General features: G+C 41.4%; 1 protein-coding gene across 2 annotated transcripts in view; it reads right to left on the bottom strand.

Annotated features, from left to right (window-relative positions):
- The window catches only part of gss (glutathione synthetase), an 81,795-nt gene extending 60,929 nt beyond the window's left edge, over nt 1-20,866 (bottom strand). The window contains exons 1-4 of one of the 2 annotated variants that reach the window (XM_034172169.1): nt 20,811-20,866; nt 5,235-5,398; nt 662-807; nt 373-448 (exon numbers count right to left, since the gene is read on the bottom strand). In XM_034172169.1, coding sequence (XP_034028060.1) covers nt 373-448; nt 662-807; nt 5,235-5,366 — 354 coding nt within the window. In that variant the 5' untranslated portion in view covers nt 5,367-5,398; nt 20,811-20,866. The other variant, XM_034172168.1, reaches the window with a different exon arrangement.
- Nucleotides 20,867-22,003: the final 1,137 nt, after the last annotated feature.

Genomic DNA, 22,003 nt, shown 5'->3' on the forward strand with positions numbered 1-22,003 from the left:
CATAAGTATCCCCACACCCACCCGGCGCCTCACATCCTGTCAAGGAGAGTGGTTCCGGATTCTCATATCGTAAAATTAAATATCGCAACATTGTGAGAATCAATATTTTTCCCTACCCCTAGCGCTTTGCATGGTTTTGTGAATTTTAATGACATTTTCAAGATGTCTTCACTTTGAGATGAAACAGAAATGGCAACATGAAGGCATTCAATTGTTTAATGTCATCATATATTAAGAAAAATACTTTTGCATAGCATTTGTATTTTGAGTATTGTGCATACAGACTATAAGATATGTGCCATAGCTACACTGTTTAATTCATGATGTTCTCAAGTTGTGAACAAACACGAGTTTCCAAATTTACAGACATACCTGAGCCCGTCCTTCTTTCAAAATATGTTGGTGGATCTTGAACAACCTTGCTGTGAAATCATCCACTGCAATGGTGCTACAATAAACAAACAATGAAAATAAAGCAAATTTATGGATTATAAAATACAGCCAGTGTGAGCAATTGGACATATAGAAAGACAGATGTCATGGAGAAAGTGAAGAGCATTTGTTTATCTCTGCTGTGTAATGTATGAAATAACAGTAAACGGCCCAACAAATATAGTGCCAGTTGACTAAGTTGGCCATCATGTGGAGACTTTTGTCCCACCTGGAAAGTGCCTCTTCCAGAAAGTCAGGATCCTGGCTGACCTTGTCCACCAGTGTGTTATAGTGTGGCTGCACTGTCAGAGCTTGCTGGAACACAGCTTGATTCACAGGCGTGGGGAAGAGTGAGAACGGGGCATAGGTCACCAACTGAAAAAAGTAAGATGGGAGAAAAAGAAAAAAAAAAAAAAAAACATCTGCAAAAGAATGCTGACATCAAATCATTAACAAAACATAAGCTTTGGACATGACCTGTGAGGAATGAACACAAGCGCCAGAGCTAAAAATCCCTGTTATTGTAAGCACAGGCTTAAAAAAGATCGGCTGGAATTCCTCTGTTCAAAAGCACCAAATTCCTCACGTGACTTCACATTAAACACGCTTATGCATGCATGTTAAAAACAGTGGCTCAAACAGCTTACAAAATACACCAACGGGTCATCTCATCACTCTACTCTTTAAATGAGTTGCCAGTCCTTGCTTCCCTCCGTAAAGTCATCATAACCATTAGAACATTAATTTTGGTGGTGCTCTGGATCCACAAGCAGGAATTGATCACCAATTTCGTGAACACTGAGGTATTAGGTATTTTGGCACACAAGACAGTATGTGTCTGAATGAGCGATGATCTCATTCACAGATGTAGTTACAGGCACAACATTTATTTATGCATTCATTTATTTAGGATGGAGGTGGAACATCTGGCAGAGTGATGCAATGAACGCAACATCTTCCTGAATGTGTTGACAAGACCAAGGAAATAGTCACAGACTTCAGGAAGACCCGTGCTGAAAACCACGGCCAATTGACCATTGTTGGCGAGGTTCACAAGAGGGTCAACACCATCAAGTTCCTGAGTGTACACCTGTCGGATGACCTGTCCACATCAACCAACACCATAACGATCATAAAGAAGGCGCAGCAGAGTCTATACCCCCTCTGGAGGCTAAAGCAGGCTGACCTACCCATCCCAACCCTTAACAACTTATAAAGGGGCACCACTGAAAGTGTTCTCACATTCTGCATCACCACCTGGTTTGGATTTTGCACAGCATCCAAATGGAATGACTGGACAGGCACGTGAGAACAATGGGGAAGATCATTGGTGCTCCTGCCCCATCTCTGATGGAAATCTTTAACCAGTGTTGCATCCATAGAACTTCCAGCATCATCAAAGACCTCTCCCACCATTACATAGACCGTTTACATTCCTGCCATCAGGATAAACGGCACAAGAGCATCTGCTCCAGGACCACCAGGACCTCAACAGATTTGTTCCTAAGGCTGCGAGGGTTTTTACGTAATTATTGTACGGCCTTGCCTTACAATATAAAGCGCCTTGGGGCAACTGTTTGTTGTGATTTGGCGCTATATAAATAAAATTGATGATGATGATGATCCTGAATGCTATTCTCCCCATCACCTCTCCCTACTACTCCTCTGAGCCCTCCAACCCACCTGCCATGGCATTCCTCTCGCTCTTGATGGACATACAAATACTGGTATTTCCCACTCCTCCACTGAACTCCACTAGTGCACTACATTAAATTCACACTGTGCAGTGCACTTTACACTTCACTAGAGTAATTCTTCTGTTTGCACCTTTGGTCTGCCTCAGTATGTTGCTGCTAATGTGTGACTGTATATGCAACTTGTGTGCATGTAGGGTTTTTTTTTTTTTTTTTTTTTTACTCGTACTACTGAAGCTATTTCTTTTCTATATGTACAGTGTACAGGTTTGGAAGAACGACATTTCATTATTGACTGTACAGAAGGGCAGGTAACAATGACAATAAATTTTGAATCTTGAATCTTATTTTTCATACCCACTTACTCCAATACAGAGTCACGGAGAAGCTGGAATCTATCCTACTGGTCACTGGGCAAGAGGTGTATACCTTGAACAGGCATCCAGTACACTGCAGGGCTACATATAAACAGACACATTCACCCACTCACACACACCTACGATCAATTTAAAGTTTACACTTCACCTAACCTGCATGTCATTAGAAGTGGGAGGAAGCCAGAGCACACGGGTGGAACCCACACAAACAGGGAGAACATGAAAAACAGTAAGGACCTCATGGGAAACAATTCCAGGACCTTCTTGCTGTGAGGCAGTAGTGCTTACCACTAAGCCACCTTGCTACCTAAGAATTATTCATATTTTTATTCATATCTAGTGTTAAGTCTCTTTTTTAAGTTGTATGTCAAAAAATACTGCATTAACATGTGTAGCCACAAGATGGCACCATCTACAAGCATGCAAAAGTGCTCCTGTATGCTCATTTGAATGAGTTACTGCCTGATTCACACTTGGGAGCAGAAGGCAGTGGAAATACAGTGGGGCAAAAAATATTTAGTCAGTCCCTGATTGTGCAAGTTCTCCTACTTAGAAAGATGAGAGAGGTCTGTAATTTTCAACACAGGTACACTTCAACTGTGAGAGACAAAATTAGAAAAAAAAAAAAATCCAGGAAATCACATTGTAGGATTTTTAAAGAACTTAGTTTGTAAATTATGGTGGAAAATATGTATGTGGTCACCCACAAACAAGCAAGATTTCTGTCTCTCACAGACCTGTAACTTCTTCTTTAAGAAGCTCTTCTGTCCTCCACCTGTTACCTGTATTAATGGCACCTGTTGGAACTCATCTGTATAAAAGACATCTATCCACAGCCTGAAGCAGTCAAACTCCAAACTCAACCATGGCCAAGACCAAAGAGCTGTCGAAGTACACCAGGAAGAAAATTGTAGATGTGCACCAGACTGGTAAGAGTGAGTCTTCAAAAGTCAAGCAGGATGGTGTGAATAAATCAACTGAGAGCAATTGTAAGAAAATGGAAGACATACAAGACCATTGATAATCTCCCTCGATTTGGGGCTTCGCGCAAGATCTCATCCCGTGGGGTCAAAATGATTATGAGAATGGTGAACAAAAATCCCAGAACTACACGGAGGGACCCAATGAATGTCCTGCAGAGAGTTGGGACCAAAGTAACAAAGGCTACACACTACGCAGAGAGTGACTCAAATCCTGCAGTGCCAGGCGTGTCCCCCTACTTAAGCCAGTATGTGTTCAGGCCCGCCTAAAGTTTGAGAGAGAGCATATGGATGATCCAGAAGAAGACTGGGAGAATATCATGTGGTCAGATGAAACCAATTCACCAGTTATGCATCTTCAGGATGAAGTGGTATAAAGGAGGATTTTCTTAAAAAGAAGACCTGAAAGTTTAGCTACAAATTGCCAGAAGGTACATCTGAGATGCAAGCCTGGATTTGATCTGTTTTGGTGAAAGAAAATCCTTCACTGCTCTACTCCACTATGAAACTAAGAGTAGTGATACAAAATGCAAAGCCTGCACTGTGCATAATTTCTCCAATCACAGCCATATAAGCCTATAACTTCTTCTGGGTTGTCTGGGTGTCTTGGTGGCTTTCCTCACTCTTCTACTTCTTGCACAGTCACTCAGTTTTTGAGAACTGTCTACTCCATGCAGTTTTACCATAGAGTGCCATATTGTTTGTATTTCTTTGTAATTGATGTAAATAAAGTCCGAAACATATTCAGTGGCAGCTTTACCATCAGAGAGCCTCGTCCACAACTACCACAAAAGACTCCAAGCTGTCGTTGATGTTAAAGGGGGCAATACACAGTATTAAGAACAGGAGTATGTAAAATTTTGATCAGTTTCATTTAGTTCTCTTGTCATTTTGATTTAAAAAGAGGAAACACAGTTGTTTGACAATAAATGGCTTCACCCAACCACTAACCATGAGTGAAAAAAAAAAGTTTGTGTGTTGTCATTCATATTTACTTAAAAATGGCCAAAAAAGCAAAAATTCTAGACTGCAACAAATCTGAAACTATGGGGATACACTGACTCAGATATTTGTGTCACCTGCCACAAGGAACGCTGCACACTCCATCATGTGCTATCAGCTTGCACCCACTCCCTGCAGATGTACACATGGTGTCATAACCAAGTCTTGGAGGAAGGGGCAGGCATCATCAGGACTCAGTAAGACACTTTCAACAGGGAACCAGTCAAGGAACCCAAACCCCAAATTGCCTTCTGCAAAGAGGGCACACACCTATCCCAGCACACTCGGAGAGCAAAGCACTCCAAACTCCTCAGTGGTGCTCATGACAGGAAGGTCTCCCCTGACTTCAGTGTGGCACTGAAATTTCCAATCCACATTGTCAAGGTGATCAGACCAATACGCACTTCCACAATAAGGGCCTGTATTTCTAAATATAAACCTGCGAGGTTGCTGCAGGCCTTACAGAATTCATCAGTCTGTCCAACCACTAACATCCCAGACAGGAGATACAAATCTGGACATTTTCTGTATGCATGTGAATGCAAACAGAGAATTAACATGTTCACACTCCAGACAAAACAGTAGAATTGTGTCTCAGTGACTCACACAGAGGCCAAAAAAAAAAAAAGATATCTGATCTAATGTGAGCACTGTCACAGTCTAAATATAGAACTTCAGGTATTAGTAATTTCTTTACATTATATTGTACTCGCATCATTCATTCAACAAAAACCTGTTCTTGTGCTCACCTCTGATGAACTGGGGGTTTCTTTGATCCGTAATAGAACGCCGTGCATAAGTGCTGATTCTTTTGCTACATCCGCCAAGCTTCTTATGAGCGTGGGATTCATTAATATTTCCTCCGGGACTGCCTTGGCCATTGTAGCTAATGTGAGTAACACCAAAAAAAAACCTGAAACAGAATGTCAAAGGACAGATGAGAAAACAGGCTCATCCAGTAAACAACCACACACATTAAGAGTGTCAGAATGACGACATTCAGTGAGTCATACCTCAAAGATGACACCTCCTTTTTTGCACTGATATCAACAACATAATTACAGGTTGCAGCTGCATTTTCTACAACACAGCTTTATTAACACTATATGTGTTCCACTGTGTAGGGGTGGGTAAAAATATCGAAAAATCGATGCATCGTAATGATCCGCCCCCTAATTCAATATCAATTATGCAAACTCTCTGAATCGATTCACCTCCTGGCCATTGGGGGGCCTCTGCGCAACATTCGCGTTTTACGGACGGAAGCTGCACACAACCAAACAACAACAATATGGCGACAAAGGCAGGCAATTTAAGATCAGACGTTTGGACTCATTTTGGATTCTCGTGTAAATCCGGAACACAAGAAATAAACAAAAGTAGGGTGGTGTGTAAGTTGTGCCAGGCAGAATTAAAGTACAACAGTAACACAACGAACTTGCGGAATCACTTAACCCGACACCATGCGGATGCTCTGCAACAACCCGCAGCTAAAACTGTTGATTCAAAACAGACGCAACTCGACAAAACTTTTGTCTGCAAACTAGCGTCCAGCTCTGTCCGTGCACAGAAGATAACTGAGTCCGTGGCCGTCTTCATTTGCAAGGACCTTCAACCGTACAGCGTCGTGGAAAATGAAGGTTTTCAGAAGATGGTACACACACTTGAACCACGATACGCTATACCAATACGAAAACACATGACAGAGGTCGCCATCCCGAAGCTGTACACAGAGGTGAAGACAGAGGTTTTGGCGGCGTTGAAGTCAGCAGAGAGAGTGGCTCTTACGTGTGATGGTTGGACTTCTAGAGCGACAGACCCATACGTAACTATCACTTCTCATTTCATTTCTAATGAATGGGAATTAGTGTCACATGTTCTGCAGACCCGAGCCCTGCACGGAAGCCACACAGGGAGCAATATGGCGAACTTGTTGACAGAGGCAATACATGAATGGGGTTTAACTGATAAAGTACCGGCAATCGTCACAGACAATGCCGCTACCATGCTACTTGCTGTCAGTCTCATGGAGTCATCACTGCATGTAGGCTGCTTTGCCCATGTACTCAATTTGGCTTCACAGGCTGCTCTTAAAAACCCAGCTGCCGTACGGCTTCTTGGTAGAGTGAGACGCATCTCCACTTTTTTTTTTCCACCGGAGCATCTTAGTCTGTAATGCACTTAAGAAGAAACAGCAGTTGCTGGACCTCCCACAGCACAAACTAATAACTGATGTACCTATGCGTTGGAATAGCGCATTAGACATGTTGGAGAGATTTTTGGAGCAACAACCAGCTGTCTCTGCTGCACTTCTTGCCCCTGAAGTAGGAAAACAAGAAAAGATCTGTGCACCCTTACTGAAGCAGACATAACTGCAGCAGAGAATGTTGCAGAGGCCCTGAAGCCACTGAAGAAAGCCACCTTAGTGATGTCTCAAGAAGGTACCCCAACACTGTCATCGCACCCGTAAGAGCAAGACTTCTGGAGGAGATGCAACCAGCCCGCGATGACTCTGTGATGGTGAAGGACATGAAGTCTGCTATGCGTCAGGATCTCCACAAAAGGTATTTGTTCTACAACGCAATCATTACGGACATTGTAGAATTAAATAAGAATTTCATCATCATGTGACAAAACGATTTACCCTAATGTGAATTTAATTTATTTCAAGGTACACAGGCCTGAAAGATGACCTGTCCATAGCCTCAGTTCTGGATCCTTGCTTTAAGGCCCTGCCTTTTCTGTCAGATGATGAGCAGAAGAATGTCTTCACCAAACTCATCACTCTCACTGAGGAACTAGCAACTGCGAAAAGCTCTGTAAGTACAATTGTATATTAAAAATGAAGATTCAGACTGTGTGCACACAGAATATTTGTATTGTGTTTTCTCATGGAATGCAGTCAGTCTCAGTCTGTAATTATTTAAACACTCACTGGCAAAATTTTAGTAAAACAATTTTGCCTCCATTGTACACTCCCACATATAATCACAGAATTCTAAAGGTCTTTACTAATGTGATTCATTTATTTTTTCAACAGAGTGGGCCAATAAATGCAGCAGACAGTGAGGCAGTTCAGGTGCTGGACCAGCAGGCAGAGCCAGCTGATGACCCTGTGCCCCCATCAAAGAAAGCAAGGGACTCTTGTGCTCTGGCTGATCTCCTGGGGAACACATATACCCAAGTAGCAGTGTCCACTGCAGATGACAAGGCATTAGATGAGGTGATGAGGTATAAAGAGGTAAACCACTGCCACTCTCCACCAATCCACTCCACTGGTGGAGGGAACATGAGGGGGAATTCCCCCTGTTGTCATACCAAGCCAAACGATACCTCTGTATCACTGGAACTAGTGTACCAGCTGAGAGAATCTTCTCAACAGCTGGTGACATTGTCACGGCCCAGAGAAGTGCGTTGAAGCCTAACATGTAGACCAGCTGCTTTTCCTTAACAAAACTCTACATGTGCACACTTAATATCAATTATATATAATTCTTCAATTATCATCACTAATTGAAGAAAATAAGAAACCCCAGGTTTCTTTCAGCACTGTAGCCAGGCTGACAAAGAGTCAGAGCTCTATTGAGCTGAGTATTCCATTAACTTTAACTAGTAATGACTTCATGACTTTCTTTGCTAACAAAATTTTAACTATTAGAGAAAAAATTACTCATAACCATCCCAAAGACGTATCGTTATCTTTGGCTGCTTTCAGTGATGCCGGTATTTGGTTAGACTCTTTCTCTCCGATTGTTCTGTCTGAGTTATTTTCATTAGTCACTTCCTCCAAACCATCAACATGTCTATTAGACCCATTCCTACCAGGCTGCTCAAGGAAGCCCTACCATTATTTAATGCTTCGATCTTAAATATGATCAATCTATCTTTGTTAGTTGGCTATGTACCACAGGCTTTTAAGTGGTGGCAAGTAATTAAACCATTACTTAAAAAGCCATCACTTGACCCAGCTATCTTAGCTAATTATAGGCCAATCTCCAACCTTCCTTTTCTCTCAAAATTCTTGAAAGGGTAGTTGTAAAACAGCTAACTGATCATCTGCAGAGGAATGGTCTATTTGAAAAGTTTCAGTCAGGGTTTAGAATTCATCATAGTACAGAAACAGCATTAGTGAAGGTTACAAATGATCTTCTTATGGCCTCGGACAGTGGACTCATCTCTGTGCTTGTTCTGTTAGACCTCAGTGCTGCTTTTCACAGACTAAGGTTAATTATGGAGTTCCACAAGGTTCTGTGCTAGGACCAATTTTATTCACTTTATACATGCTTCCCTTAGGCAGTATTATTAGACGGTATTGCTTAAATTTCATTGTTACGCAGATGATACCCAGCTTTATCTATCCATGAAGCCAGAGGACACACACCAATTAGCTAAACTGCAGGATTGTCTTACAGACATAAAGACATGGATGACCTCTAATTTCCTGCTTTTAAACTCAGATAAAACTGAAGTTATTGTACTTGGCCCCACAAATCTTAGAAACATGGTGTCTAACCAGATCCTTACTCTGGATGGCATTACCCTGACCTCTAGTAATACTGTGAGAAATCTTGGGAGTCATTTTGATCAGGATATGTCATTCAAAGCGCATATTAAACAAATATGTAGGACTGCTTTTTTGCATTTACGCAATATCTCTAAAATTAGAAAGGTCTTATCTCAGAGTGATGCTGAAAAACTAATTCATGCATTTATTTCCTCTAGGCTGGACTATTGTAATCATTATTATCAGGTTGTCCTAAAAGTTCCCTAAAAAGCCTTCAGTTAATTCAAAAATGCTGCAGCTAGAGTACTAACGGGGACTAGAAGGAGAGAGCATATCTCACCCATATGGCCTCTCTTCATTGGCTTCCTGTTAATTCTAGAATAGAATTTAAAATTCTTCTTCTTACTTATAAGGTTTTTGAATAATCAGGTCCCATCTTATCTTAGGGACCTCGTAGTACCATATCACCCCAATAGAGTGCTTCGCTCTCAGACTGCAGGCTTACTTGTAGTCCTAGGGTTTGTAAGAGTAGAATGGGAGGCAGAGCCTTCAGCTTCTCAGGCTCCTCTCTTGTGGAACCAGCTCCCAATTCAGATCAGGGAGACAGACACCCTCTCTACTTTTAAGATTATGCTTAAAACTTTCCTTTTTTGCTAAAGCTTATAGTTAGGGCTGGATCAGGTGACCCTGAACCATCCCTTAGTTATGCTGCTATAGACGTAGACTGCTGGGGGGTTCCCATGATGCACTGTTTCTTTCTCTTTTTGCTCTGTATGCACCACTCTGCATTTAAGATTAGTGATTGATCTCTGCTCCCCTCCACAGCATGTCTTTTTCCTGGTTCTCTCCCTCAGCCCCAACCAGTCCCAGCAGAAGACTGCCCCTCCCTGAGCCTGGTTCTGCTGGAGGTTTCTTCCTGTTAAAAGGGAGTTTTTCCTTCCCACTGTAGCCAAGTGCTTGCTCACAGGGGTCGTTTTGACCATTGGGGTTTTACATAATTATTGTATGGCCTTGCCTTACAATATAAGGCGCCTTGGGGCAACTGTTTGTTGTGATTTGGCGCTATATAAAAAAAAATTGATTGATTGATTGAATATGTGACCAGAAATGAAGGGACATGGTTCAGTGGTTCAGATGTTATTATTCAAAAAATGCTGTTGAGGTATCTCACAATTTCCAAGATGTATGACAGTTTACATGCACTTTACTTTTCATTTTGATACAGAACTGTCATGTTTTTTACTTTTGTTCTGTATATGCACAAGTGAGCTATTATGGTGCTGCTAATGTTTTATTTTCAGATGTTGTGAGGTATATCACAATGTCCAGGAGTAAAGATATTTTATTTAAGTTAACAGGCACTCTACTTTTTCATTTTGATACAGAACTGTCATGTTTTTTACTTTTGTACTACATATGCACAAGTGAGCTATTATGGTGCTGCTAATGTTTTATTTTCAGATGTTTTATTGCCCAAAGATGTGAAGTAACATACCACATGTGTTATGGGCATGAAAACAAATATTAAAAAATTGCCAACAATTACTCTTAATTATTTGTGTACTTCTAGTTCTTACTGAATCGACATTGAAGAATTTAAATCAATAGTTTTGCAAGTTCTCCCACTTAGAAATCATGGAGGGGTCTGAAATTTTCATCTTAGGTGCATGTCCACTGTGAGAGACATAATCGAAAAAAAAAAAAACAAAAAATCCAGAAATCACAATGTATGATTTTTTTAATCTTATTTGTATGTTACTGCTGCAATAAGTATTGAACACCTACCAACCAGCAAGAATTCTGGCTCACACAGACCTGTTAACTTTTCTTTAAGAAGCCCTCTTATTCTGCACTCTTTACCTGTATTAATTGCATCTGTTTGAACTTGTTACCTGTATAAAAGACACCTGTTCACACAATCAATCACACTCAACCTGTCCACCATAGCCAAGACCAAAGAGCTGTCTAAGGACACCAGGGACAAAAATGTAGACCTGCACAAGACTGGGATGGACTACAGGACAACAGGGAAGCAGCTTGGTAGAAGACAACAACTGTTAAGATTATTTATTAGAAAGTGGAAGAAACACAAGATGACTGTCAATCTCTCTCAGTCTGGGATTCCATGCAAGATCTCACTTTGTGGGGTAAGGATGATTCTGAGAAAGCTCAGAACACAGGAAGACCTGGTCAATGACCTGAAGAGAGCTGGGACCACAGTCACAAAGATGACATTAGTAACACATGATGCTGTCATGGTTTAAAATCCTGCAGGGCAGCAAGGTCCCCCTGCTCAAGCCAGCACATGTCCAGGCCCGTTTGAAGTTCACCAGTGACCATCTGGATGATCCAGAGGAGGCATGGGAGAAGGTCATGTGGTCAGATGAGACCAGAATAGAGCTTTTTGGAATCAACTCCACTTACCATGTTTAGAGGATGAGAACAACCCCAAGAAAACCATCTCAGCCGTGAAGCATGGGGGTGGAAACATACTCTGGGGGTGCTCTTCTGCAAAGGGGACAGGAAGACTGCACCGTATTGAAGGGAGGATGGATGGGGTCATGTATTGCAAGATTTTGGCAAACAACCTCCTTCCCTCAGTAAGAGCATTGAAGATGGGTCATGGCTGGGTCTTCCAACATGACGATGACCCCAAACACACAGCCAGGGCAACTAAGGAGGGGCTCCGTAAGAAGCATTTCAAGGTCCTGGAGTGGCCTGGCCAGTCTCCAGACCTGAACTCAATAGAAAATCTTTGGAGGGAGCTGAAACTCCAAACCTGGAAGATCTAGAGAAGATGTGTATGGAGAAAGTGGACCAAATCCCTGCTGCCGTGTGTGCAAACTGGTGAAAACTACAGGAAACGTTTGACCTCTGTAATTGCAAACAAAGGCTACTGTACCGAATATTAACATTGATTTTCACAGGTGTTCAATACTTATTTGCAGTAGTAACATACAAATAAATATAAAAATAAAAAAAAAATCATACATTGGATTTCCGGATTTTTTTTTTTAGATTATGTCTCTCACAGAGGACATGCACCTAAGATGAAATTTCAGACCCCTCCATGATTTCTAAGTGGGAGAACTTGCAAAATCGCAGGGTGTTCAAATACTTATTTTCCTCACTGTATAAAGTAACTATAAAATATTTCAGCTTGGGACTCCGACGAGGGTGGTCACATCTCCTCCACTCTCCCTTATCTCTGTTCTCTGCTTTAACCTTCAAGTCCCTACGCCACCAGACTATAAATTCCTCAAATTATATTGGATACTGGATCTATTGGACTACTATTGGATTAACCCATGGAATTGATTGGCTGGTCTCTGAATGCTATTGACACCATTTTTTCCTACAGAAGGTCAGGACCGGGGGATCCTACCGGCCCAGATGGAACGCACCCTGCGGGCTATGTTCTCGACTCCTGGGTTCATGGCATGTAGCATGCTTGGCGCCTTTCTCCATTGAGGATGTCGAGGATTTATTCATTTTGGTCTTATGGTAGCAGGGCTGGTATTTTTTGGCTTATGTGCTGCACTGATCTACCGGAAAATCTTGGCAAGACAGCAGCATTCAAGAACCACGGCCCCTTGCTTGTCCGTCATGATTAACGAGGTGGCAAGACAGTGCCTTCTCAGACTGCGATCGAATCTAGAACTCAGACGCCAAATTGATGACATCTTGGAGCAGATGCGTGCCTTGCAGTTGCAGTTGAAGAATTTCAGAGCCGGTGAATATTCTTAATTCATAATGGGATATCCCTACTTCATAATTGTGATTTGGTTGTTCAAGTGGAATGTTAAAATGTGTTTTCACTACTTTCATGCCTGAAGGTCAAACTGCCCGACTGTTTTCCCTCCAGAGGAATTTTTTTCGGCCTGGGGATCATTTTGGCTGTTTCTATCCTCAACGCACAAAGACAATAAACCGCTTTTCACAGGACTGAAGCATGCTCCATTCCCTCCCCCCACCCCCCTCCTATCCCCCATCAACACTCCCCACTCCGCCATCTGCTTATGTCATTCCTTTCCCCTTCTGCGGGGACAGTGCAGTTTTAGCTACAGCCCTCGTTCTTGCCCCAAAGCTGACGGCGGCACATCTCAGGGTTGCTGCATGGCCTTCACCCACTTGCCTCAATTTGGATAACGGACTTCTTCAAACTTAGTGCACATAAAACAATGTCAAATGGGTATGTGCTGTCTTAATTCTGATGTGTGCCATTATTACGGTAAACATAATAAAAGGGGCAGCTACTTTAATTTCAATTCCCTTCTATATGCCGGAGCTATAGCTCGAATGTTAGGCTTTTACTGGAGGATGAGTTTTTTGACGTTTTTTTGTTTTGAGAGCTTGCTGCTTTTTTATTTAATAATAGCAGCTGTCTTTTTGGGGGGAGGGAGTGGGTGGGTACCTGTCTCCATTATTTTGTAAAAATGGGGAAAAATGCTGGTCACTTTACCCATTATAGGTCACCAAGTTGCTGTGAACGGTTACATATCTACCAATTAAAAACTGCACCATGATGAATGGTTTAGACATTGAGAGTTGGAACGTAAAGGGCTTAAACCACCCTGTCAAGAGAAAGAAAGTCTTCTCTCACATTAAGCACGTAAAATCCAAAATACTATTCTTACAAGAAACCCATGTCTGCACTTCAGATTTAAATAGATTATTGCGTTGGTCTGGGCAATCCTTTCATTCCACATTTCAGGCCAAAGCCAGGGGCATTTCTATTCTCATCTCACATGATACATCATTTGAAGTGCACAATGTTTCATTAGATCCAAATGGTCGATATGTAATTGTCACAGGTAAATTATTTAATATGCTAGTGGTCTTACTTAATGTATACGCTCCAAATACAGATGATGCAGACTTTTTCAAGCGTTTGTTTTCATCTCTGCCAGACTTGAATACATATCATCTTATCCTTGGCGCTGACCTAAACTGTTGGCTGGACCCAGCCCTCGATAGGTCTTCATGTACTCCCAGCACAGCGGGCAAGTCGGCCTGTCTTATAATAATTTTCTCTCTGACTTAGTGTTTATGATGTTTGGCAATTCCTACAAACCGAAAGACAAAGAATTTTCCTTTTTTTCCCTCAAGTGCACCATTCATATACTCGAATCGACTACTTTTTGCTGGACCACCAACTTCTTCCTTTTGTTAATTCCTGTGAGTACCACCCAACTGTCATATCCGATCATGCCCCTCTAACACTTTCTGTTTTGCTTCCGGGCCTCCCACCCAGGAGCAGACAGTGGCACTTCAATTCAACCTTGTTATCAGATGCTAAATTTATAGAGTTTATTGAGAAAGAGGTCGCCTTTTACATCGACACAAATTCTACTGCCGATATTTCCTATCTTACTCTATGGGACACTCTTAAAGTGTACCTTCGGGGGCAGACTATCGCTTATACGGCAAGGATGAAACGCAAGTCAAGTCTGGAACAAAACAACCTTCTATGGCAAATAGGAGAAACAGACAAACAATATTCTCAAAATAAATGTCCTGATCTATTTAAACAGCGAGTTGAAAGCTGAAAGCCAGATTTGACATGCTCAACACCTACCGTGTATAACAACTGCTCCTAAAAAATAAAACAAGGCTTTATATGTATGGGGACAAATCAGACAAAATTTTAGCCAATCAGCTCAAGGGCTTCAGAGCCAAACAAGCAATATCAAAAATTCAGTTGTGCACTGGCCAGACTACCACTGACCCCTTAGTAATTAACACAACCTTTAAAGAGTTTTATACTCAACTATACTCTTCAGAATTAAACTCAGATTCAACTACAATCAATAGCTTCCTTAATAAACTTAACATTCCTTCACTTTCTGAAGCTCTCACAAAAAGACTTGAAGAGCTAATTTCTGAAATGGAAATAATCAAAGCCATAAATGCAATGCAGTCTTTTAAAAGTCCAGGTCCAGATGGGTTCCATTTGAATTTTTTAAAACATTTTTACAAATTCTCTCTCCATTGCTGTGCTTGGTCTTGTCGGAGTCCTCCAAACAGGGCCAACTACCTCAGTCCTTATTGGAGGCATATATTACACTCATTGCAAAAAAGGAAAGGATGCCTCACAGTGGACCTCCTATAGACCCATATCTCTCCTCAACACAGACGCTAAAGTACTGGCTAAAGTGTTAGCGCACAAATTGGAAAATATTCTCTCATCTGTTATATCCAAGGACCAAACTGGCTTCGTTAAAAACAGGCAATCTTACTTTAACATCAGGCGTCTCTTAAATATTATGTATTCCGCTAAAGAAGACCAACCTGAATGCGTGGTCTCCATTGACGCGGAGAAAGCGTTCGACCACACTGAATGGCCGTACCTGTTCGCTGTGCTGGACAAGTTTGGATTTGGGCCCGCTTTTATTTCTTGGATCAAACTGCTCTACTCCCACCCTACCGCCATGATTCGTACCAACTCTCAACTATCCAGGCCATTTAGCTTGTACCGTGGCACTCGTCAGGGGTGCCCATTGAGTCCCATGCTTTTCGATCTGGCTAGACTTGCTATAGCACTTCGTACTTGTAGTGAGGTGTCTGGAATTTGGAGGGGGGGTGTGGAGCACAAGGTCTCCCTCTACGCTGACGACCTCCTGCTTTATGTGTCTGACCCATTTGAATCAATCCCTACTGCATTATCGTTGCTCCATAACTTTGGCACGATTTCAGGCTACAAACTAAATGTTAACAAGAGTGAGCTATTTCCAATTAATGACAAAGCACGGCATACTGATCTCTCTAATTTAAATCTTAAGGTTGAGTATGACACATTTTCATAACTGGGAGTCACAGTCACTAAAAAACACAAAGACCTCTTTAAAGAAAACATAACTTTTATTAAATCAGGCCAGACAGCTGATGTCGCAGTGGTCACCCTTGTCGATGTCTTTGGTGGGCCGTGTAAACTGTCAAGATGGTAATTTTACCCAAATTTCGGTATCTTTATCAAACATTGCCCATTTTTATTCCACTTGCTTTTTTCAACAGTTGGACTCATCATAACCTCTTACATCAGGCAGGGCAAACAACCTCGCTTAAGTAAAATTCACCTTCAAAAATCTAAACATCAGGGAGGTCTTGCCCTTCCAAATTTTCGTTTTTATTACTGGGCAGCCCACCTGAGATGTCTGATACATTGGTCCCATTATTATGACCGGCTGGACTGTCCTGATTGGGTCTCATTAGAGCTCTTCTCACAGAGCACCTCTCCTTTGGCCTCAGTTGGTTCAGCCCGGCCTTTACCCCCCAACCACTCTATTTGATAATCCAGTGATTAAACACACTTTGAAGATTTGGGGACAATTTCGAAAACATTTTGGTATGGACATTTTTTCATTTTGGAGCCCCATTCTTAACAATCATTTATTCAAGCCATCTGTTATTGATGTGGGTTTTCGGCAATGGCACCATGAGGGGGTTAAACGTTTTAAAGATGTGTTAGTGGATGGTACCATGGCATCATTTGCACAGCTGAAGGAGAAATTTAACATTCAAAATTTTGATTTTTTTTCGTTATCTTCAGCTGCGACATTTTCTCACCACACAACTATCTAACATTCAGGTTCCTATACAGGAGACCATGGTGGATAAAATACTATCATCTAAACCTTCCAAAGCTCTTAAACTTGTGTACTCTTCTTCCTTTTGTGCTTGACACCGTTTGATTCAAGGTGGTGCACAGAGCGCACATCTCCAGGGCCAGGTTGTCTACTATGTATCCCGAAGTCAGTCCTCTGTGCATTCGATGTAATTTGACTGAGGCCACCCTTTGTCACATGTTTTGGTACTGCTCATGCCTTCAGGTCTTCTGGACGAACATTTTTAACACTTTGTCCCAGGAATTCAATATTAATTTGGAACAAAACTCTTTGGTGTTTTGGAAAACCAGCAATTGTATCCAGCTCTTTTTTTTATGGTTGCATTTGTGTAACTATGGCACATGTTGTTAATATCCTATCTTGATGGTGACAGGTTGGGAGGGTGGGTAGGATTACTTTAATATTTTGTGTGTGTGTGTGTGTGTTGTGTTCTGTATTGATTTTTTTTTTTTTTTTTTTTTACTTTACATCACTTACTGTACATGTGACCTTGAACTGGTGGGACATTCTGTACAAATATTTGACTCTTTAGACTCTGTAAATGTCACTGCCAGCTCTTAACATTTTATGTATGTCTTGAAAACAACAATAAATACATTTTTGAGTAAAAAGAAAAAAAAAGGAAACATTTTCATTCCATCAATGTTCAAATCATATGTGATGCGCAAATGTGCATCAGACTGGAGGCTGGCACGGTATGCGATGGGCAGCTGCTTGGTAGTTAAATAATTTATTTGTGTGATTCCTAACGACAACCAGCGTGGGCACATTTGGGCATGTGCGCATTCAAATATGCTTGTTATGCATTTTCTTTTTTCTTGATGGTGGAATTAGACAGCTTCTTAACAAGCCTCCAACTGCGTTCAGTATTTGTCAATAAAAGCATGTGTAATGTTGTGAATGTCACACACTGTCAGCTGTCACGTACCTACTATCTTTTTACTTCAGTGTGTGCGCACTGCTCTGGCCTCAGTATTTACACACATGGACCCACTCATTTCATTTTACATTGCAACGAGCTGCGTTAGAGAACAGTACGGATGGGTATCGAGAACCGTTTTTTTCAAGAATTGTTAAGAAATGATTCGATCCACCGACATCAGTAGCCTTTTTGTTTAATGATTCCCTTATCGACCCTTCAGAACGACCGCTGTTTTTGAGGGTGTTATTAGAAAAAGGATTTCTCTACATTGATTACAGACCCGCTGCAGGGTCTGTAATCATCCGCTTCTGTAAGGGCTTTGCTTTGAAGCAATGAAGCAGTGCTCTGACCCGCTGCTTCATTGGTTCTCTGCTTCGCTGCTTTTCAGAAGCAGCAAGTCCACTTCTTAACCCCTCTCAAAGCCATTTAAAGATGTCAATCATGAGTCACTTTTGTGCTGATTAAAGTCACGAACTGGGACTCTTGCCTTGTTGCGGGCAAGAAACGAGAAACGCCCTCCGTCCCGTTCACACAGCTCCAAATTCTGCACCACTCTCTGCTGAGTCATGTTAGAGTCCGGTCGGAATTAATAACTTCAAAGCAAATCGCCATGTTAAATCAAATGACACCTCTTTCCAAACAAACTACAATCAACCAAAACATTTTTTTTTCCTCCCAAAATGAGACGTCCTGCTTTCTTTATAAATTACATTGATGCTGCTGTGCAGGATCAATGTAACCACTACCGTTCTGGTGCTGTTAGATCTTAGTGCTGCGTTTGATACTGTGGATCACCATTCTACTCGACAGGCTGGAGAATTGTTTTGGAATTACTGGGAATGCCCTTGCATGGTTGACATCATACCTGACCAGTCGTTCTCACTGTGTTTTTTTTTATAACAACATGACCTCTAACCTTAGTCACATGAAATTTGGGGTTCCACAGGGGTCTGTCTTAGGCACCCCGTTTTTTCTCCCTTTATACAGCACCCCTTGGGCACATATTGCAGCGTTTTGGGATTACCTTTCATTGCTATGCTGATGATACTCAGTTATACATGCGCTGCTGGTAATCTCATCCACATAAAATCCTTAAGGTGCCCTGACACTTGCATGACTTTGATCCGTGCACATCATCGTGATGATCCCACCCGCTGTGTTACCACCTGGACGCAGCACTTTGTTGCACCAGCTGCCATGCACTCTGCGCTGCATATATAAAATAATTGAAAATGGCTCTAATCGCTTCCTGAATCACAGAGGACCATTCCAGGAGGAGCCACTCACGCGCGAGCTGAACTAACTGGAGGAAGCCTTTGGAGCCATCTAAAAAGGTAATCATTTGTCATGTTTACATTGTCATGGCTTGGTAAAACAGTTGCATGTTCTTTTCTTCTTGTGTGCAGCTGTGAAAGTCTGTTTATGATAGATTTACCATCTTGTTATACTCGGTCAGATGAGCTACGCTCTGATGTGGTGCGCTGATGCAACCACTCACTCTGTTCACTTCTTTACTCGACTTGACGAACTGCACGTAGCGTTGGTGAGCAGATCATGCCATGTTCCACGACACTTATGCGTGAAAGATTTTTTTAAACATTTCAAAATTCTCTTTGTGCTGTTGCATGTGCCAGTGCCCCCTCACATTCAGTCTACACCTGTTAAAGATGAGTTTACTCTCCTGCATGACACAGGGCGTGCAAATGCATGCATCAAAGTCATGCAAGTGTCAGGGCACCTTTAGAAGATTGCCTTGCATCAGTGAAAACTGGATGTCTATCAATTTCCTACTTTTAAACTCTGATGAGTCTGAAATGACGGTTCTTAGTCCAGTGAGACATCGGCATCAATTTGACCAGTTAACGCTTAGCCTAGGCTTGTGTGTCGTACATCACACTTACAAAGTGAGGAACCCTGGGGTAATTTTTGATCTTACGTTGTCCTTTGACCTCCACATCAGAGATATTACGAGGACTGCTTTCTTCTACCAGCGAAAGATTAATCCCATCCTGTCTATGGCTGATGCTGAGACCCTGATTCATGCCTTCTAGACTGGACTACTTCAATGTTCTATTTTCCAGTTTACCAGCATTAGGGATCTCCAATTGGTAAAAAATTCTGCTGCCAGACGTTGGACAGGAAACAGGAAGTTTGACCACATTACAACCATTTTGGCATCTCTTCACTGGCTTCCTGTCCCTGTGAGATCAGATTTTAAGGTTCTGCTACTAACCTATAACGGACTAGCACCTCCCTACTTAGCTGACCTACTTAAACACTATGTACCGACCCAGGTTCTGCATTCTCAGGCTACAGGACTACTTTGTGTCCATAAGGTGAATTTAAAAAAAATATATGTAGGTCAGAGAGCTTGCTCTTATTGTGCACCTGCTTTTTGTGGAATGACCTCCCTGTGTCAATAAAACAGTCAGACTCTGTAGAGACTTTCAAGTCCAGACTTAAGACGCACTTATTTTCCCCATTTGTACAGCTAGCATACTGGCATAGTATGTCATTATGCTTTCAACCCTTTTAAATTAATTTTATTAGTAAACAGAGCAGGCCACAGCCTCAACTTTATCTAAAGTCTGGGTCTTTTAGTGGAGCCAGCAATCACCTTAGTATTTCTTCTGCTTTTCTTGTTGTTTAATGCTGACAAATGATACTGTATTTGTTGTCTTTCTAATGCCCGATTCTGTTTTTTCTCTCTGTTTGAGGTGCAGCCTCCCATCCTGTGCACCGGCATAGGCTCCCAAAATTTCCTGTATGTTCATTTTGTCAATTGTGTCGGTCGCATGGCACAAGCAGAGGGCCACCCCTTTGAGTCTGGCCTGCTTGAGGTTTCTTCCTCAAATCATCAGAGGGAGTTTTTCCTTACCACTGTCGCCTGTGTGCTTGCTCTCTGGGTTGGTACATTTAGACTTTACTTGTGTGAAACACCTTGAGGCAACTTTGTTGTTACAGTATTTGGTGCTATATAAATCAAATAATTTGAACTGAATTCTTGCAGATAAAACTGTGGCAACAAAATACTATCATAAGAAGCCGCCATTAACACAGACTAGGTTAAAAAAAATCTTATTACTATTTATTTATTGTTTTCATAATTCAAACAAAAATCCAGACGCACCTGGGCTGATTTCCCGAGGAGGAAATAAATAATGCACTGATGAAAGACTTCTATCCGTTATCTTTCCACCCTCAGGATAGGAGGAACTGTTCTTACCCTTTTACAGATAAAACACGTTGTCCAGAATTAAATAAGTGAACCTACCTCCGATACTCGCTTTCAAGCTTAAGACGATCCCTCGTCGCTGTGAATGAAAACTGAACTCTTCTTGACCACACTGCCTGCTGCCGTTCGTGTGTGAGGAGGGTGGAGATCTACCATTGGTCAAAATAAACCACGTGCTTTTGTTCTGCCAATCATGATTCACAAAGTTGGGACGTCATTGTGGAGAAATAGAGATTAAAAAAATACGCATTTTTACATTTACTATTGGCCGAATCTAAATCCCCCCTTAGTAAGCCTTACTCTGATTGGATCGTTCTCGAGAGCGGCATTCTGATTGGCTGTCACTGAAGCCGGGCGCTTTCTTTTTCTTTTTTTTTTTCCCTTTTCCAACAGGATTAAATGTACAAACCATCTTGGCATTTAACAATTTGAAACATTCTAGTGCGGTTTACAAGGCACTGGTAACTTAACAAAAGAAGAAAAGGAGAGACACACACACACACACACACACACAAACACAAGATATGCATCTATATACAAACATTAGAGGTCAGCAAAAAGTTGTAGATCTTCTATGGCTTCCATCAGAGAGTGCATTTTTACATGTCATCTGTTTAAGGGATTTTACATAGTTATCTTGCATTTGTTTTTTAAAAACAGCGAAAATGGGCATTACTTTCTTACATTTACATGTATGTATAAAATATTTTGCTAACAATAAGGTATTGTTCAGCACAATTCTTGTTTCAGTGTCTCTTGAAGAAATACCAAAATAATATCATCCCATTTCAAATCACTTTGTATCTGGATTCTTGAAGATAGCCAGTTCCACAAGTCGTCCCAAAATGACCTGGAATTTATGCACTGGCAAAATAAATGTTCGGTTGTTTCAATGTCGTTATCACAGAATATAGTTGTTTTGTTAAAAATGTGTTTCTTTTTTTGGGGGGGACTAATGGGAAATTTTAGATATTCTGTTCTATTTTTTTTTTTTTTTTTTTCACCTTCAGAATTTTTTGGATGATTGAGTTTCTATTTGGTTTTATGGGGAATAATTGATTATTTAGACATTTTCTGAGAGTTTTGTTGGGTATATTTTTTTCTAAAAAATTTTGTTCATAGTTTTGCAGGTTTGAGAGGTTAGGAGCAGGCAGATTTTCCAGTTCCATGCTCTGTATTAGGCGTTTGAGAGTTTGAGGGATTGCTTTGGAGATTTTTTTTTTTAATTCTGC

The sequence above is a fragment of the Thalassophryne amazonica genome, chromosome 6 (genome assembly GCF_902500255.1).
Source record: "Thalassophryne amazonica chromosome 6, fThaAma1.1, whole genome shotgun sequence".
Lineage (NCBI taxonomy): Eukaryota > Metazoa > Chordata > Actinopteri > Batrachoidiformes > Batrachoididae > Thalassophryne > Thalassophryne amazonica.